Here is a 19,834-nt window from a genome sequence, read left to right as displayed (position 1 = left end):
GTGTTAAGCAGTACAGTGACTCCTCAAAACAATTATCCTTGAGTTAATAAATGATCCAGTATTTTCACCAGTGGGGTGCGTGTATACACACACACACACACACACACAAATAGTAATAATAAATAAATAAAGGTAAAACAGCTATCTGTGTGCCATATCCATCCTCAGGTGAATGACAAAATGTGATACATATACACAATGATAAACTAACTTTGGAGGCAAAAAAAGTACATAGAGACCTAGACCACAATAACAATGAACATTGAAGAGATTATACATCATGAGAGAAACCAGTCATGAACTGGTGACAGGAATTGGAGTGAAGGTTGCCTGGGACTAAGGGAAGGGGAGAGAGGTTTTTATGAGTTTTACTTTGGACATATTAAAAACCTCTGAAGATGCATGACAGTGATGGTCGTACATCAATGTGAATGTTCTTAATAGCACAAAATTATGCACTTAAAAATGGTTGAAAAATTTATATATATATATATATATATATATATATATATATATCTTTACCTTAATGTAAAAGCCAAAACTTTTAAATAAACATCAGTTATTTTAAATTTGGATGCACAATTGAATTGTAAAATAATTTAGGTAGAATTCTGAGTATTTATAAAACAATTGATATTTAATGATGACATGAATTTTGACAATTAGTAAAAGAAAAAAATTGAAAAAAGTAAATTATTTTTAAAATATCATTTGAAATCAACATGAAAAAAAGATGAGATTAATAACCTCATGTATCATGATGCTTCAGTAATTTAGTTATTAACAAGTAAAAACACACTATTTACAACCAAATAATACAATAATATCTATCATTTTTATTTTCTGTAGGACTGTCCATGACTCACCTACCATGAGATGGACATAATTATTCTGATTTAAAATTTTGGAAAAAGAGAGGAAAGAGACATTATGAATGACACATAAATGGGATATGTTTTCTTGGGTGTCAAAAAAGCCAACACAGCTTCTGCTTTATTACCCGTGTTCCAGTCTATTAACATTGTAACACCTATCTATAATGTTATATTAATAAAACAGAGTCTGCACCTCACATGGAAGCAGCCTTAACCATCATGAATTTGTTTCAATAATGGAAAGATATTTTTTCTTATGTAAAAATACATCAAATTGAGATCAATGGTCCAATTTCATTTTTATCCATTGAATCAGCTGAAAGTACCTTTCCAGAAGCCCATGTCACAATGGTTTCACTTGCTTTGCTTTTCTTATATTCCCTCCAAATCATGCAGTCTCCATTTCAGCAGCACTTACAATATCAAGAAATATGCTCTCCAAGAAAAAAAAAAATTCTGTTCCAACCCATTGTCCCACTTGGTCAACTCAATTTTGGCTGAATGAAATTTGTGTTTACCTCAGACTACAAGTAAAAACAAAGTATAAATCACAGCCAGTCACAGATGACACAAACACAGTTCTAAATGGGGGCATGTTCCAGGGAGCATAATACATCCAGGGAGCCCTGCAGTCTTCCCCTGGGTGGACACAGGACAGGTCAATGGAGGTCCTTAAATCACACTATCACAGCAGATCAGAACCCAAGTTCTCTGCTGGAGGCCGTCTCTCCTCCTGGCAGGGTACCCAGGGTATGGGCAGAGTATACCAGGTTTCCACAGGACAGGGGTAATTGTCCACCCTGTGGCACACACCAGGTTGACCCTGGGGCCCAGTGTACCAAGACTCCACAGCAGGGGGAGATGCCAAACCTGTGGCATACACCATGTTGACCTGTGCAGAGGGGGGTCTGGCAGGAGCCCATGAGGCTAACAGGGGGTATGTTCCCTGGTGCACACCAAGGCCATCAGGAAAGAGGAATGTGAGTGTGGAGAACTGAGGGGACTCTGAGCTCAGGCAGTGCAGGGAAGAAGGCAACAGTGAAGAGGAGATCCAGGCACAACTGGGTGGTGGTGGCCCAGGAAGTTCATCAGACCCAGGAGTAAATGGGCATCCATGCAAGTGCCTCCTGCTCCAGTCATTAATAGACCCCAGGACCAGCAGTGTCCAGGCCTCTTCAGCACAATGACACCAGCAGAGCACAGCAAGAACACCCAGAAGTATATATCAACATGCAAAATCCTTTGCAGTACAGGGCAAGCACTGGAAAGCAGGATCCTGGAAATTTATTGGCTTCAAGGTCAAGAGGGGTATTGCCTTCATGAAGGCTGACCACCTCTAGGTTGCTACACCCACTGTGGACTTCAAATGGGTCATGACTGATGGTAAGGAAGTTCTGAAGTGTCTGGGAGCCTTGAAACTAGTGCTCCTGAATCCCATCAGAGACTCTGCTGTTAATGTTAAAAGAAAAATTCCTGGCTACCATGTGAAATCTTTTGCCAGTTGAGGCTCTATTAGTGATGTGGGGCAGATGAGGCTGGATACTCAGGAAAACTCCAGGAGCAGACTTATTCACAGCAGGGCTTAGAAGGGTATCACCTAAAATTTTGTGGACCTTGATGTTGTAATTTCATTATCTTTACACCCAGTGGGAGGGGGTGGAGGTTTATTTATTTATTTATTTATTTATTTATTTATAGGACTGTACAAAAAAAACATTTTTGGTTGTTCAAAGACAGTGAATTTTTAATCACTTTTGAGATTATTCAGAGGTCTTCCAAGCTTTACCAGAAAAGAAGAATTAACATCATTAAATCTTCATTCAACACATATTGAGTTCTTTGCAAAACCTTTTCCTGATATTTATTTTAAAGAAAATTATGGTGAGGGTCTCTGGAGAAGCTTATTTAATATTCTTAGGTGCAGAAGGGGGCACCAATACATTAGGACATAAGACTGGGGCCCTCCTTACCTAGTTTTGATTACATGCTGTGCATGAAAAAAAAATCATCACAGGAGGTTCCCAGGGCTACTGAGGTACTTTGAACACAGAGAGAAGTCCAGCCTCGGTTTTCCGGCATATTCCACCTAAGTATTAATCATGGTGAGAAAAGCTAAATTGGATGTCAGTGGTTAAAATTCCCTGCTGTCTCGGGCTGGGGATGTGGCTCAAGTGGTAGCGTGCTCGCCTGGCCTGTGTGTGGCCCAGGTTCGATCCTCAGCACCACATACAAACAAAGATGTTGTGTCCGCTGAAAACTAAAAAAAATAAATATTAAAATTCTCTCTTAAAAAAAAAAAAAGAAATGTCAAAGGAGGTTAAACTCTATTGATGGTTGTTAACCATTCAATTGATAAAATTAAAAAATAAATAAATAAATAAAATTCCCTGCTGTTAGATATGTTTAAGAAAGGGACCAGGTGAAAACGTGGAGGAAAACCTGCAGAGCGGCATCTACCGAGGTGGTCATCAGTGGGGTCCATGCACACAGCAGCAGCAAACTCACTACCTGAGCTAGGGGAGTGCTCAGTGCTAGAGTGCCTGTCTAGCAGGCACAAGGCAGGTTTGGGTCCCTGGCACCAGGGAAAGAGAAGAAATAGAAAGCCACTCAATTAAGTACAGGGCAAAGTATATTTTGAGAAGGTGCCTCTCCAAAGAATACATACACATTACAACTTTTATAATGCCCTTAAATGTGCCTACATACAACACAACATATGAGACTTAGAAGAAACACGGGTGACAGAGTGGTGGTCCCAGAGTCATCAACAGGACAATAAGGCACCAAGGAAATGGAAGAGGCCAGTTTCAGGACACAAAAGGGCCCATCTCTATGGTCCCAGATGCTAGGAGGCTGAGGCAGGGTGACCACAAGTTTGAGGCCAGCGTCACCCCCATTTCAAAAAATAATAATAAAAAGGCTAGGGGGAATCTCAGTGGTGGAGCAATCCTGAGTGAAACCTGAAGGAAAGAAGGGAGCAAAGGAGTGAAAAAAGAGACATTTAGCCAATCTGCACAGAATGCTGGAGTGCACAGGCCTCAACTCACATACACAATGTGTAACCAAACTTTAGAAACACACAAAAGAATAAATTGAGAAGTCATGAAGTAATAATTTGAGAAAAAAAATAGTGGGCAGCAATGTTGTGAGAAAAGTCAAAGAAATCAAGTTGCATTACACAGTGAGGATGAAAGAACTGCACTACAGAGGGTATGTAGAGAAAAGGGTGACTTGATCCTGTACATGCGTGTGCACGTGGGTATGAGTGTGCATGTGTGGGTGGCACAACTCAGCCCTCTCAGGTGTTTGCTTTTGTAGTTTCACTTGGTGATCTAGATAACACACACATGAGCACCAGGCCACGTTCCATAGTCTCTGTGACTCTGTGAAGTTGATTATCTGGTGTCTGGTGCACAGAGGGAAATATAAAATCATTTGTTAAAAAAAAATCTGTAATAGTCTTAGTGATTACTTGCATTTCATTTTATCATAAGATCTTAATAGAAATGAATAGTTTGATTCCTTAAATAGTAAAGCAGTTCTCCCATGCTGTTTTCAACGTAAATTATCTAAAGTAAACTTTTTCCAAGTGGACTTCAGTTTAGTCCAACTGGAAATATAAAAATTTGGAGTATAAGGTGTGAATTAATGTCATTGTGATGCTCAGAATCATTCTAGAATCTTAGAGCTCGAATGGCGTTAGTATACATAAACACATTAAAAAGTAATTCTTGCCTCTGTATCAACTAAGACTTGGAAACTCTACAGAAAGAAGGCACACAATGATTTACATCAAAGTTTCAAGAAACATCCAGGAGCCAGGAATGATAGCACGTCTGTAATCCTAGTGGCTATAGAACGAGAATCACAAGTTCAAAACCATCCTCACCAACATACTGAGTTCCTTTAGAATTTAAAAATCACTTCAATCAAAATTTTAAAAATAAATAAATAAAAACGGGTCTGGATGGGATCAGGGCTTATGCACTTTAGATATGATGATGATGGTGGTGGTGGTGGTGGTGATGATGATGATGATGATAATTAAAATATTAATGTTTATTTTCTCTTGCCCTCAATTCTATGACCCTGGTAATTATATTGAAAACCTCTCACAATTTTTTTTTTGTCAAAACATAAAAAGTCATAAAAATGGACAATAAAAAAGAAAATGAACTCAAGGGAAGAGAGATGAAAACTCTAAAAAAAATTAAAATGCTGCAAATACAGGTTAATACATTTTAAATACAAAGCTTGTGTACTATTCTATATCATACTTCTTCGTACAAAATCATACTACACACTAGATTTTGCCAACTCATACACAGTAAATATAGGATTATGTCATCATATGGGAGAGTTGACAACAGATGCAAAAAAATATAGAGAGAAAAATTAAATCTAACAGGAAGAGATATTTTAACCAGGAGAAACTTGTTGCCTTCACATCTTCATGCTGACACAATTCCTACATCCAATTCAGGGTGCATTCTCATTACCTCTGAATAGACAAAAAATAAATGAAGTCACACACCCTTTTTACTCGCCTACAGTGGTTTTCTCAAAAAAAGAAGTTTCTTGCTGAAGGGGTTGCATAACTGTAATTTCACTGGAAAAGCAGGCTGAGGCAGGGGATTACAAGTTCAACATCAACCTCAGCAACATAGTGAGGACCTAAGCAATTCAGTGAGACCATGGCTAAATATTTGAAAAAAAAAAAAAATTAAAAGAAGTAGGATGTGGCTCAGTGATCAATTGTTTCTGGGTTGAATCCCTGGTACCAAAAAAAAAAAAAAAAAGTAAAAGAAATTAAAATAACAAAATCTCTCAAGTCTAAATAAGTCTAAATGGATCTGAAACAACTGAAGGTCTGACCACATTTTTATATACAAGGATTTTCTCCAGAGTGAGTTCTTCCATGATGTTCAAAAAGAACATGGAAAAGTGAAAGTGTCATCACATTGTTTAAAGAACAGAAGGGTTTTCCCTGATGTGAATCCCTTTATGTCTTTGAAGGAAACCATGAAAGCTGAATACTGCCCCACATGGCTTTTCCACAGGATTTTCTACAGTATGAGTCCTTTCATACAACTGAACAAAACTGAAACACTTGAACACTTACTTGCACATGATTTATTCATTTTGAAATGAATCTTTCCAGAAGAGTCTTCCCAGACCTTATAAAAAACTGGGAAAATTAGAAGACTTCCTACATTAATCACATTCTCAGGGCTTCTCTCTGTATTTTCATATATGAGAAGGAAAGCAGCGCTGGGATGGGAAGCTGACAGAATGTACCAAATCTTCCACATTCTGAGGGTTTGTTTTTCAGTGTGAGTGAAATGACTTTGAAGGCAACAGGAAAAATGGAATGATTTTCCAATCTTCACATATAAAGCTTTATTCAGTTGGATCTAGTAGTGTTTGCCTTTAATCCCAGAGACTCGGGGTCTGAGGCAGAAGGATCACAAATGTGAAGCCAAACTCAGCACATAAGCAAGGCCCTAAAGAACTCTGCAAGTCCCTCTCTCAAAATAAAAAGGAAAAAGGTTGTGGCTCAGTGATAGATGACCACCAGACTAAATCCCCAGTATTATAGATAGATACATAGATAGATAGATAGATAGATAGATAGATAGATAGATTGATTTGGACATGTGAGCACTTTTTTCACTTTGACAAGAAATATTGATTTCCCACATTTCACATTCAAGGAATTTTTCTACAGAAAAATTACTACATGTTAATGAGTGAAACATTATTAACAGAAGACTTTGCCAATTGTTTTCATGAGTATGATTTCTCTGCACTATGGGTTCCTTCATGTAAGTGAAGCTGAGCAGATGTAACAAAGGCTTTTTCACATTGTTTACAACCATAGAGCTTCTCTCCGATATGTATTCTTCCATGTCTTTGAAGTTCACTGGAACTAGCAAAGGCTTTGAAACACCGCTTACACTCATAGGGCTTCTCCCCAGTATGCATTCTTCTATGAATCTGAAGGTAACTGGATGTAGAAAAGGCTTTGCCACACTGCTCACACTCATTGGGCTTTTCTCCAGTGTGAGTTTTTTCATGTTTGGCAAGGTAACTGCAACAAGCAAAGAAATTACCACAATGCTTACATTCATAGGGCTTCTCCCCAGTATGTTTTCTTCTATGTCTGTAAAGGCTACTGTACACAGCAAAGGCTTTGTCACACTGCTTACATGCATAAGGCTTCTCTCCAGTATGAATTCTTTTATGTAAGTGAAGGTCAGAGGAACGAGCGAAGGCTTTGCCACACTGCTTACATGGGTAAGGCTTCTCTGCAGTATGAATTGTTTTATGTGAGTAAAGGCCAGAGAATTGAGTGAAGGCTTTTCCACACTGCTTACATTCATAGGGCTTCTCCCCAGTATGTATTCTTCTATGTCTCTGAAGGCTAATGGACCTAGCAAAGGCTTTGTCACACTGCTTACATGGATAAGGCTTCTCTCCACTATGAACTGTTTTATGTGAGTGAAGGCCAGAGGAATTAGTGAAGGATTTTCCACACTGCTTGCACTCATAGGGCTTCTCTCCAGTATGCGTTCTTCCATGAATCTGAAGGGAAGTTGACGTAGCAAAGGCTTTTCCACACTGCTTACATTCATAGGGCTTCTCTCCAGTATGCATTCTTCCATGAATCTGAAGGTAACTAGATGTAGAAAAGACTTTGCCACACTGCTTACATTCATAGGGCTTTTCTCCATTGTGAGTTTTTTCATGTGAGTAAAGGTTACTGGATGTAGCAAAGGCTTTGCCACACTGCTTACACTCATAGGGTTTCTCTCCAGTATGTGTTCTTCCATGTCTCTGAAGTTCACTGGAACTTGAAAAAACTTTTCCACACTGCTTACATTTAAAGGACTTCTCTCCAGGATGTGTTCTTCTATGTCTCTGAAAGTCAGTAGAACTAGCAAAGGCTTTGCCACACTGCTTACATTCATAGGGCTTCTCTCCAGTATGTGTTCTTCCATGTATTTTAAGGTAACTGGATGTAGAAAAGGCTTTTCCACACTGCTTACATTCATGGGGCTTCTCTCCAGTATGTGTTCTCTGATGTATTCTAAATAAACTGGGGTAAGCAAAGTCTTTCCCACATACGTTACATTTTAAATGTGCATTCCCCATGTGTGTGATCCTCTGCCTTTGAAGACTTGTGTGTGAAATAAAGGTTTCACGATCTTGTTTACATTCATAGAGTTTCTCTCCATAATGAGTTCTTTCATGTCTTCTAAATAAAGAAGGAAAATGAAAGGCTTTCCCACATATGTCACACTGAAAATGTTTACCTACACTGTGTATTCTCATGTGTCTTTGAACACGTGTGGAAGAAGATGAGGCTTCACCACATTGTTGATATTCATAGGGTTGCAACCCAGTATGAGTATCTTCATGTCTTTGAATGTCACTAGAACAACTGAAGACTTTCCCACGTAGTGTACTTTCGTAAGGTCCCTCTCCAGTTTGTATTAACATTTGTGTGTGAACATTTTTTAGAAAAGCCAGGGATTGCCTATAGTGTTTAAATTCACGTGGCTTCTCTTCACATTCCTCCTGGTTGTAGCATTTGTGTCCAGAGTGAGATGTGATGTGCCTATGAAGCAATGAAGGGCATATGAAGTCTTTGGCACACATATAATAACCACATGGATTTACTCTATTAAAATTTTTCTTTGTCCAGGTAAGAACTGGAATCTCATTGAAACTTTCCCCACACTATCTTCTTGGCCATTGAAGTTTACCACATGGCTTCTTTGAAGAATGACCAGCACATTATCAATGCTTGATTCATTCATGATTTTATACTTATTTATAGGACCTAGGCTTACATTACTATCAACATCAGGTAAAGGCGAGGTTTCCTAATGTGTTCAAATTGCCTCAAAATCAAGAGATTGAAAGGAAACAATCCTTTGCAATGCAGCTTCCCTATGGTGATTATCCAAATAGTGATATTCACATGCAATTTCATATACTTTTGGCATGCAAAGTAATTAGAAAAAACTGAATATCTGTTACAGTTAAGTATATATTTCTGGTAAAAAAAAAATCTTATAAGAATAAATATATTTCAAATTGTGCATACTTCTTGAGTTGGTCTGTTTTAAAAATTATATGACAGTCTCAGATTCCCTCAAATACACCTCTTGTGGGTACAATTACCTTAGAATGCTCTCAGAATTTTTGATCTCATCTTCAATATTCTTTTCATCCAATTTGTTTTCTAAAATGAGAGACCAGAACAATCTGTATGAATTCTTAGGACACAGAACTGCTTTGCCAAATTGTAGGTGCCTTTTATGCTGCAATAATTCAACAATATATTCCCTGTTCATGTTGTATATAAATGACAAAAATAAACATGAGTTCTCTATTTGATTATTTTTTAAAAAAACATCATTATTACCTATAAAAGCCAGGTTTCTTAGGATTTCCAGGATCACATCTCTGTAAAGGTTCTTCTGGGAAGGATCCAGCAATGCCCACTCCTCCTGGGTGAAGTTCACAGCCACATCCTCAAAGGTCACTGAGATCTAAAATTTCCCACAAATGTTTACTGGAGGTCAGGAGAGATTGACAGCAGAAGAAATATGTACTCAACATGCTTGATGTCCACAGGATTCTATGAATTTCCATGATTTGGTCCATCAAATCCTTCCTGCACTAAATTCCTCACAAACATTTCAACACTAGAATTGGGCCACTCAGAAGGCAAGCAACTAAGTGTTTTACTCCCTTCCATTGGTGAGTTCACAGGAAGTAAGACAGTATCATGAGTCACTTTGTTAGTAACACCTCTATTACATGTCCTAACAGCCTTCTCTGCTGTGGAGAGCTAATATTAGCATCCCCGATAGTACTTACCCTTAGGAAAGAAAGCTGAGTATGAAATTGTTGCAATCACAGAACACAGCAATTGAGAGAGATTCTGCCAACCACAGTGGGTCACTGTGCCTACACTCTTAATATAGACAACACTGCACTCGCTGATCTCTTGATTCTTTCAGAAAGTCTATTGTTCCTTCTTTAAGGAAATGCCTAGAACAGTCCCCACCCGTGACTTCTGAGCATGGATCACAAAGAAGATTCCCCTACAGACAGCATATAGACAAATTGACACTCGGGTTGCCACAATTTGTGAACTGGGGATTGTGTTCATCTTGTGGGATTACACGAAGAGAACAACTAGATATTTGCAGGTGCATTTCTCCATAACAAAATTAATAAAATAGGAAACATGCACAATGATTAATAAACACAAAAACTTAATGATTTCTCAAGGTTACTGTCAAAGCAGAATGAGGTAAGTGGAAAGATGGAACAAGTCTTAGTTATAACTCAATGACCCAAAGATGTCACCTTGCCCAAACAACAACATTGCAAGGTTTTATAAGTCTCAAAACATTTTTCTTAATGAACAGCAGACACGAATTTCTAAATCTCACAGCAACAGTGAATGTGCAAGGATTGTCAATAACCTATTGAAAAGCAATCACTTCACTACCATAAGGTCATGTTCCACATAGCCATGTTCCATTCAAGCACACTTTGGTCAAGAGTGGGCCACATGTGCACTGGTGTCTGTTGTGAAAGAATTTTCTCCTGCCTGTAATGATGGTGGTTCAAACAAACCTAAGACAGAAGCATTTCCAGGGTGTGTAAAGAAGCAGGGTTGTAACCCAGAATCCTCACCTATCTAACACAGTTTGGGTGTGAAACACGCCACTCCATGTACAATCATAACAATACTATGATGTCTGCTCCATGATGGAACAGCCAAAAATATCACCTACCAGAAGGTGCCCCTGCTACTGACATACAACAATTCTCAAGGATTTAAAACATGTGATCTCCTGAGCAGCACATATCAGCAGAGGTGAGCAAGAGACCATGAGAAAGGCTTCAGTGGGCTGGCCTTCACAGCATGGAAAGATGAGTGAGAGCAGGTGTCTTGGATACAGATCACAATGATGGTCCAGGCAAACTGGAATCTGGGTGGCCAAAGGCACTATAAGGCACTATATCCTCAATTCTGTAGACAAAAATCCATTTACTATGCATTCAAATGTAAAACACTAAAACACATTTAATGAGCTTACAAGAAATTTTATTTTATTTATTTATAGGGCACTTAATGACTGAGCCACATTCCCAGCACATATGCCATTTTGACACAGTACTCAAAAACTTCCTCAGGGCCTTGTGAGAGGCTGAGGGTAGCATTTAAATTTATAATTCTTCTGCCTCATCCTCCAAGGCTGCTAGGAATACAATCGTGCACCATTGCACCTGTAGAAATTTAGTTTTGTAGAAGAACATGTTATACAATTCCCTAATGATTAGAAGAAAAAAATATTCAACACTGAGAGCAAAATGACACAATAGAGAGCCTGGAATCATCTCAGTACAGCCATGAAATAGAACAGAACAACAATGTCATCATGCCCCAAAGCCCTGAAAGTTTTCCAACAGCTCCGTGAAGCAGTCATATGGAAGAGTGTAGTGCAGCAACCATGGTTTGACCTTCAGCCTGACCCTCTATGACTCCAGACTACACACAGCACATCTTCTTCAGTTTTGGGACATTCATACTAAAATCACCATGAAAATATATATATTTTAAATATTTTGTTTTTTAATTGTAATCGAACTCAATACCTTTATTTATTCATTTATTTATTTTTCAATGTGGTACTGAGGATTGAACCCATGGCCTCACATGTACTAGTGAGTGTTCTACCACTGAGCCACAACCCCAGCTCAACCATGGAAATATATTAACGCCTAAAACTAACTCTCAATCTTCTTCATCAGAAGTAATCACTATAAAAAATAGGCAGAAATTCCTTAAAAGGATTTAAGTAAACAAACAGCCTGCAAATAGCAAGAAAGCAAACTATTGTCTACCCACTCAACCATCACCTAAAATTTGACCAAGAAAGCTTCAGAGAGTTTCTTTTAAAAATCAGGTTTTAAAAACACCCAGGTCTAGGAAGCTGAGGCAGGACGTTCTCAAGTTCAATGCCAGCCTTAGCAACTTAGTTAGGCCCTAAGCAGGTTGGTAAAATTCTGAATGAAAGATAACAAAAATAAAAGTTAAGGGGGAAGGTGCTGAGGATTTGGTTCAGTGGTTAAGCACCCGAGGATTTACTCCACAGTATGCTCCCCCAAATAAAACCACCGAGATATACTGATGAAAGAAGGAAGTTCACACAGACTAGGAGGAAATATTAAAGAGGACCATGACCCACATGCTCAGCACTGGTTGCTCTCCAGGTGGGGATCTGCAGAGCAAAGGCACAGCAGGGTTTTAAATAGCACCACTGTGTGTTAAAGCACAGGCCCCAGCACAACTACTCACAAAAAACAGACAAGTGAGGTTTTGCTGTTTCTACTGTTATTCTCTAGTTTCTGGTATTCGGAAAAATGAGGCCAAGGGACACTGAGATCTGGCAGTAACAGTTTGTTAGTTGCACTACACCCCAGAAAAATAATTCCCAAAGCGTGAGCCCACAGAACATCAGGGCTTTTACTTTTATACATAAACAAGCTTTGAGGACATCAAGAAAGAAAATTGGGGCAATATATTGGACAGTAAATTTTTTATTTCTTATATGGGAACAAGCTTGCCAATGGCCTAAAGACTCATACACATTTGGGACTTTTACTATGCTCAACCTGAAGAGGGATTGTTCTTTGTCTGCTACTTTGTTGGCTGCTTCTGCTATTGCATTACAGGTACCTGCAGCTGTTGCCAGCCCTCATGGTGAAATGTCAGAGAGCACAGCTGGTGGGTGTCAGTCTGCAAAACCACAGCCTATCAGCTCTGAAACTGCTACAGTTTTCATTCTGTTGGATGATCTAGCATTCAGGGAAATTTTTCAAAGGAGCTAAATACAAAATAATTTGCTAGACATAGCTCAGACACCTAGTCTCTAGGCAAAGGCATGAAGCCTTCAACAAACAGAAACCACAGAATAGGACAAAAGGAAGAAACACATTTTCTTTTTTTTATTTTTCAGTTGTTGATGGAACTTTTTTCAGTTGTATGTGTGTTGAGAATCAAACCCGGTGCCTCATGCAGGCTAGGCAAGCGCTCTACCACTGAGCCACAACCCCATACCCAAGAAACATACTTCATTCACTTAAAAAAATATACAAAGAATACTGAGGAACAGCAAAACATAACTCATGAATGGAAAATAACAGACGTGAGATTGACCATGCCTGAGTAAGATAAGACTCCAGAATCCCTGGGATAAATTATGTTTCTATTCATTTATTCATTTGTTTGTTTATATTTTGTACCAAGGATTGAACCAAAGGGTGCATAACAAATAAGCCACATTCCCCACTGCCCTATTTTATTTTTAATTATTTCTATTTTGAGAGAGAATTTCTCTAAGTCATTCAGTGCCTAACTTGATGAACCTTCCTGGGAAGTTGTGATCCTCCTGTCTAAGAGTCCTGAACTGCTCGGATTAAAAGGATGTGGGGGCCCTAGGCTAAATTTTCAAGTAACTCTCTTGAATTGTTAGTATGCATGCACCTGAAAAAAAGTCAAAATACATCAGGCAGAGACATACAAAACTTCCCAGGATAATGAAGAATAAACTGCTACATTGGGAGACCTCACCACAATACTGCTGGGTCTGTGATCATGTAGCAGAGCAACAGACAGGAGGGCTTCCCTGGCCATTAGTCAAAGTGAAACACACAGCCTTCTCAGGATCACAGTACCACCACCCAGAACAGGCCACATTCTGAGCCATAAGCCTCACCTCAACAAATATGCAATGCCAGTGAAATCCCAAGTAGGCTCAAAGAACATGGGAGTTAAAGCAGAAATCAGATCAGAAGCACCTGGAAAACCTTTAAGTAAAGGGAGATGCAACACAGGGCTCTAAAAAGACACAGGAGGAAGAGGTGACTTAAGGGCAAATGTGACCATGTTGAGAAAAATGAAATATAAAAGTCCAAAATGGGAAAACAGCACAGATGGTTCACTGGGGTTCTCTACAGCATCCAAAGCACATTCCAGAAAAGAAGAGATAAAAGCAATCATTGACCCTTGTACTTAAGGAAAGGAGAGAAAAAAGAGCAAGGTAAGTATTCATTAAGCACATGCGGGTAAGAGGGGGTGTTGGTGAAACCACAATCATGAAATCAGCAGGGGCTGGTGCTGGGGCTAAGCTGTATCTCACTCTCCTTGCATGTGTGAGGTACTGGGTTTCATTCTCAGTGCCACATATAGCACCAGTGAGACACTGGGTTGAATCCATACCAGCACATCAAAGTAAATAAATAGAAGAAAGGTATAGAGAAATACAATAACGTTAAACAAATAAGAAACCCAAAGACACAGACACTACCCATTAGAGTTAAAAATAGCCACCATTACCATCCATGGGCTCTTCAACAATATCATAAACATGCACTTGACACAAATCTGATAACTTAGAGGAAGTGGCCCAATAATTTCAGAGAGACCATCTCCTACAACATACACAGAAGGACAAATACACAAAACACACGGGCCTCTGCCTACTAAAGAAACTGAATCAATAACTAATTATCATCAAAAAAGTGAAATGTAGGAGTTTTAGACATCCTACAGGCTGCCACCAGGTCCTCCAGAACTTCCACCAATTTTCTACATTTGTTTTGAGAATGCAGAAGCACAGGAAACACCTTCTAATTCCATTGGAGGCATATGTTACATTATTATCAAAATTATCTTGATAAAAGGAGGAAGCTATGAATTACTCTCATGATCATAAATGCAAAATACCTCCACAAACATTACTTAACTGAATCTAAAAATAAATAAAAAGAATTGCATACCAAGTGCAAGATGTTGAAAACACTGGAGACTACAAGCTAAAGAGAAGAGGTGTATGATACTATGGGTGATGGTTCACTCGAATGTTCACTTTGATGGAATTAAGAGACACTAATGATTAATAGGCTTCTGGGTGTGTCCATGAGGCTGTGTCTAGGAGTGATTGGCATGTGGGATAGCAAACTAGAAAACCTCCCTAAGTGTGGGTAATGTCATCCAAATAGGATGGTGGCTTGAATGGAATAAAAGTTGCAAGAACTTGGTAGCAGCTGCAGATGCAAGCTGGATTCTACACAGATGGGTTTTCCACTGCTGCTGTGATTGCCTGAGGATATCAACTTTTCCTTCTTTACTCTTCCAAAGCTGATTCTGCCAGTGATTCTCCAGGGAGTTTCCAGAAGCATTAGATCTCAGACTAGGATAGCACCATTGATCCCTCTTGTTCAGAGTCTTCAGCATCTTGGGCTGCACAGCTACTACTTCTCCAGCTCCCCAGCCAGCAGACTGCCACAGAGGACTCTCCAGCTTCTGGTTACCTAGGACAATCTAACAAATCCCCTTTTTGTATTCATTCTTCCTGTTGATTCTGTTCCAATGGAGAACCCTAACTAATGTATTATAGAAGACTACAATTGCTCTGAAAAATAAATTCAATAAAAAATGAATCAACTACCACACCATGGAAGATTCACAAATATATATAGAAGAAACAATATTACATACTGAATACCTTTTCCATAATAATGCAAGAGTAAAGGAAAGAGGAAGAGTTATATATACAAATTTCAAAACTATGAAGAAAAGCAAGGAAACTGATTTTCAATACTGTTTCCATTTTGAGAGAAATGGGGTGACTTATCTCATTAAAACTCCTGGTTTGGTGGAGTCCACTTAAAATTTTTGCAACTAGGAAAGTCAGGGCAGGAAGATGACAAGACTGAAGCCAGTCTCAGCAATGGAGCAAAGCCATCAGAAACATAGTCAGACTTGGTCTTAATCAAAAATTACAATCAGGAAAAGAGGCTGTCACTGAGTGACAGAGCACATTCCTAGCATGTTTGAGGCATTTGGTTTAAAACATAGATCCACAAAAAAAAAAAAAAAAAAAAAAAAACAAAAACAAAAACAAAAAAAAAACACAATTAAGGTACTCTGTCCATCTCCAACTATAACAAAATTAAAAATAAATTTAAAAATAAAAAATGCTGGAGATGTGCTCAGTGGTCAAGTGCCTCTGGGTTTAATCCCTAGGAAAACACACACCCACCATCAAAAAATGCTTTCACCAACTTGAAAGTATTTGTTGAATGACAACAAGCAGGAACAAGTCCCTGGCTTAAATCCCACCACTTAATACATAATAAATCAATAATTGTCCACTTTCTTGGGCTGGGATATAGTTCAACAGTAGAGCATTTGCCAAGCATGCATGAGGCCCTGGATTCAATCTGAAGCAGGGCACAAACACACACACACACACAAAAAAAAAAAAAAAAAAAAAAGAAAGAAAGAAAAAAACACACAATATAACTCTACTAAACTACATCACATGAATGACAAAAAATGTTTATAATCGGAAAAATACAAAATGAGAGGCATAAAATACAATGAAATTAATAGAAAGACAATATACTTTCTTACCAAGGAGATTAAGGAGACTGAACTTTCCCATGATCTACACTCTCTGAAAAACCCTGAGCATTTTAGAAAATTCTGTGAAATCCAGGGCCAGGTGTGCTGTGCTTCTTGGTGATATTAAAAAAAAAAAACTACTTCTAATAGTGAAAATAGGAGACCATATTTAAGATCAGTCAAAATCTTGTAGTGATCACAGTGAGTGTAGACAGAGTATTCATGTAACTCCCAAATTTCATAATCTAACAGCCCAGCTCCCAAAGTGGTGGCTTAAGGATAAGGCACATTTTTTTTTTCTTTTTGATTCTTTTGATTGAACCCAGAGGCAGTTGACCACTGAGCTGCATCCCAAGTCTTTGAAGTCTCACCAAGTTTTATAGGGTCTAGCTAAATTGTTAAAGCTGTCCTCAAACTTTAAATCCTCCTGCCTCAGCCTCTGGAGAAGTAAGGAGTACCACTGTGCACCACTGCACCTTGCCATAAATTAGGATGTTTACTAAATGGAAATGTAAGTAGGCTTTTTTTTTCCACTTCTTTTTTCACTCTTTCATCATATTTAGTGCTGAATAAATAAACTTGGGCCTCAGATAAGTGAGCAGATCATTTCACAGTGATAACCACAGATGGCTGGTGCTGAGGGAGCAAACATATCAGGCTCAAGAGGCAGGGAAGGTCCCCCTGCCAGCTGGGACATCCTCACACCTGGTGTGCTCACTGAAATACTCCATGATCACTCTCCCATGAGACCTAGACCATGACTCCAGCCTATGAGGCTTTTCAGATTTTCACAGCACTGCACTGGGGTGGCTGGTCCTTACGCTCTGGGAGAGTTTTTGCTCTTCCACACTGTGAGAGAATGCAAGGGTCAGGAATCACTGGTGACCTGGCCCCTCAGCACCAGCATCCACAGGCTGACTGTCCAACTGTATCCAAGGAATGGGAACAGGGCTTGGGGAAAACAAGATCCCAAGAAGTTAGTTGTCTAGATGAGACTTGTTCCAGGACATTCCTTTGCCCCAAAACCTCAGTTTATCCCCCAAGAGGCTGTACCTCACAACTTAGGCTGTCCCCTAAGAGGAGCTGACCCAGGGCCTAAAATTCCTTGAACCATACAGGACACAGGACAGCTGTGGGCACATGGTGGCAACTCAGGAAAGGATAGTGGCTGAGAACATAGGACTCTCTGAGGTATCAAAAGAAAACCAGCCTGAGAAATCTGATATGCTGTCTATACCTAAGAAAGATAAAGAGAGAAGCACAGGATTTTCACAGGTGTGAACTGAAGTTCTCTATGAACTTGCTTTATATCAATGAACCTTCAGACCACATGACTTTGGGAAACTACACCACCATGAGGATAGTAAAACGGGGTCCTGGATGAATGGCAAAAATTCTCATCTGATATCTTAAGCCCTTTAATAGCCAATTACCTTAATTTCTATATTAGTCCCAAATTCTCAAAACAAATGCACTTCTCAGAATATATTACCAACCTTACCTGACATATAACCACCATCTTCCAAAGCTAACAATGTATTTAACAGACCTACAGAAGAAATCCCCCCCTTTTTTTTCTGTAGCCACTCATCTGATGATCCTACCAATGCAATTGCTTAATGTATTCATACATAACTTTCTTTTACAAATGACCTTGTCAGCCAAGCACAGTGGGGCACAACTGTAACCCCAGCAACTTGAATAGGTCAGGAGAACAGCTAAATTCAAAGCCAGCCTCAGCAACTTAGTGAGGCCCTAAGAAACTTGGTGACATCATATCTGAAAATAAAATATAAAAATAGCTGCAGATCTGGCTCAGTGCTTAAGTACCCCTGGGCTCAATCCCTGATATTTAAAAAAAATGTAATCTCTTCCTGGTTAAAACACATACATCATTCAGGATAAGTTGAATCCACATTCCTGAGTATGGTCATTAGTATTTGGGTCAAAATAAACTATTTTCCTCAGGTATGGTGGCCAGTGCCTTTAATTCCACCACCTAGAGAAGCTGAGGCAGGAGGATCAGAAGTTCCAGGCGAGGCTGGACAACAAAGCCAGATCCACTTTGAAAACAAAATTTAAAAGGGCTGGAGATGAAGGGCAAGAGAATAAATCAGACATTTTATCCTATTTGCATATGTGACTGAAAGACCCCAGCCCAATAACTTTAGGCCCAGTAATAAATCACCAGGGCTTGCTTCCACACCTGCACAGACGTCAGATGTATTTTTCAGAAAATCAGTTAAGTGTAACCGATTAAGAAAGGACAGGATGGTTGGGAAAGGAACCAGCACGGTTGGGCAAACGGGATCATACAATGAAAAACCATACAAAGAATAACAAATGGTTTTTATGTGGTTTTTCCAGGAACCTATAGTGAAAAACAAGTTTACCCTTTAAGTGACCTATATGCTGGATTCAAAAGAGCCAATGAGATACCTGTTACTGTGCTAGGAGGGAAAATGACCACTGTACCCTATAAAAGATCTGTACCCCAAAGCCCGGTGTGCCAGTTCACCGAAGCTCCGGCTGAGGTTTCGCTGGGCACCCGCAGGCGCCTGTGTATCAATAAATCACCTCTTGCGTTTGCAGCCAGTGCCTCGTGCGTCTTTCTTGGACAGGGAATCGGTGGGTCTTTCATGACTACATGACCAGTGTGAATGGACATTAGGTACAACCAGGAAAAGGAGAAGTTACACTCTATTTACGTATAATGTGTCAAAATTCATTTTACTGTCATGTATAAGTAATGGAAACCAAGTAAAATAAATAAATAACTTCTGCCCAAAACAAACAAACAACAAACAAAAAAGGGCTGTGGATGTAAACCAAGATCCAATATCCTTAGTACCAATAACCCACTGCCTTATTTCATTTAAAGTAGCTATTTTATCCGAACACAGCATGTGTCAAGTGACTATTCTTTTCCCTCAAGTATGATATTCAGAAACAGAAAACAAAAGTGTTATTCTTGCCAGGGACAGTGGCACAGGCCTGTAACTCCAGGGACTCAGGAGGCTGAGGCAAGAGGATCACAAGTTGGAGGGCTGGGCTGGGGATGTGGCTCAAGTGGTAGTGCACTCTCCAGGCATGCATGCGGCCTGGGTTGGATCCTCAGCACCACATACAAATATAGATGTGTCTGCCCAAAACTAAATAAATAAATAAATATTAAAATTTCTCTCTCTTAAAAAAAAAAAAAAAAACAAAGTTGGAGCGCAGTGTCCCAAGCAACTGGGATACAATCTCATTTTTCTTTTTTAAATTGGGGGGGGGGGGGGCGGTATGCCTGAGGATTTCACTGATAAAGCTTCTCTAGTTTTGATCCCCAATACAAAAACAAAATATTGTTTGAAATACATCAGTAGAGAAAAAGTGAAAATTAATAGACTGTGTTCATTTGAAACACAGGAGGAAGACCAGATATTTATGACGGGAAGTGGAAAAGATGGTGGCA

General features: G+C 39.2%; 1 protein-coding gene across 2 annotated transcripts in view; it reads right to left on the bottom strand.

Moving 5' to 3' along the window:
• Window positions 1–1,784: 1,784 nt before the first annotated feature.
• LOC139703506 (zinc finger protein 709-like) overlaps window positions 1,785–19,834 on the bottom strand; it is a 49,886-nt gene continuing 31,836 nt past the window's right edge. For both annotated transcript variants that reach the window (XM_071606988.1, XM_071606987.1), the window contains 3 exons: window positions 9,310–9,436; window positions 9,066–9,126; window positions 1,785–8,496 (listed from right to left, as the gene is read on the bottom strand). In XM_071606988.1, coding sequence (XP_071463089.1) covers window positions 6,663–8,496; window positions 9,066–9,126; window positions 9,310–9,436 — 2,022 coding nt within the window. In that variant the 3' untranslated portion in view covers window positions 1,785–6,662. The remainder of the gene's footprint in view (window positions 8,497–9,065; window positions 9,127–9,309; window positions 9,437–19,834) is intronic.

The sequence above is a fragment of the Marmota flaviventris genome, chromosome Y (genome assembly GCF_047511675.1).
Source record: "Marmota flaviventris isolate mMarFla1 chromosome Y, mMarFla1.hap1, whole genome shotgun sequence".
In the NCBI taxonomy this organism is placed as follows: Eukaryota; Metazoa; Chordata; class Mammalia; order Rodentia; family Sciuridae; genus Marmota; species Marmota flaviventris.
Note: the sequence above shows the minus strand (reverse complement) of the source record. Positions and strands in the feature narration are given on the sequence as shown.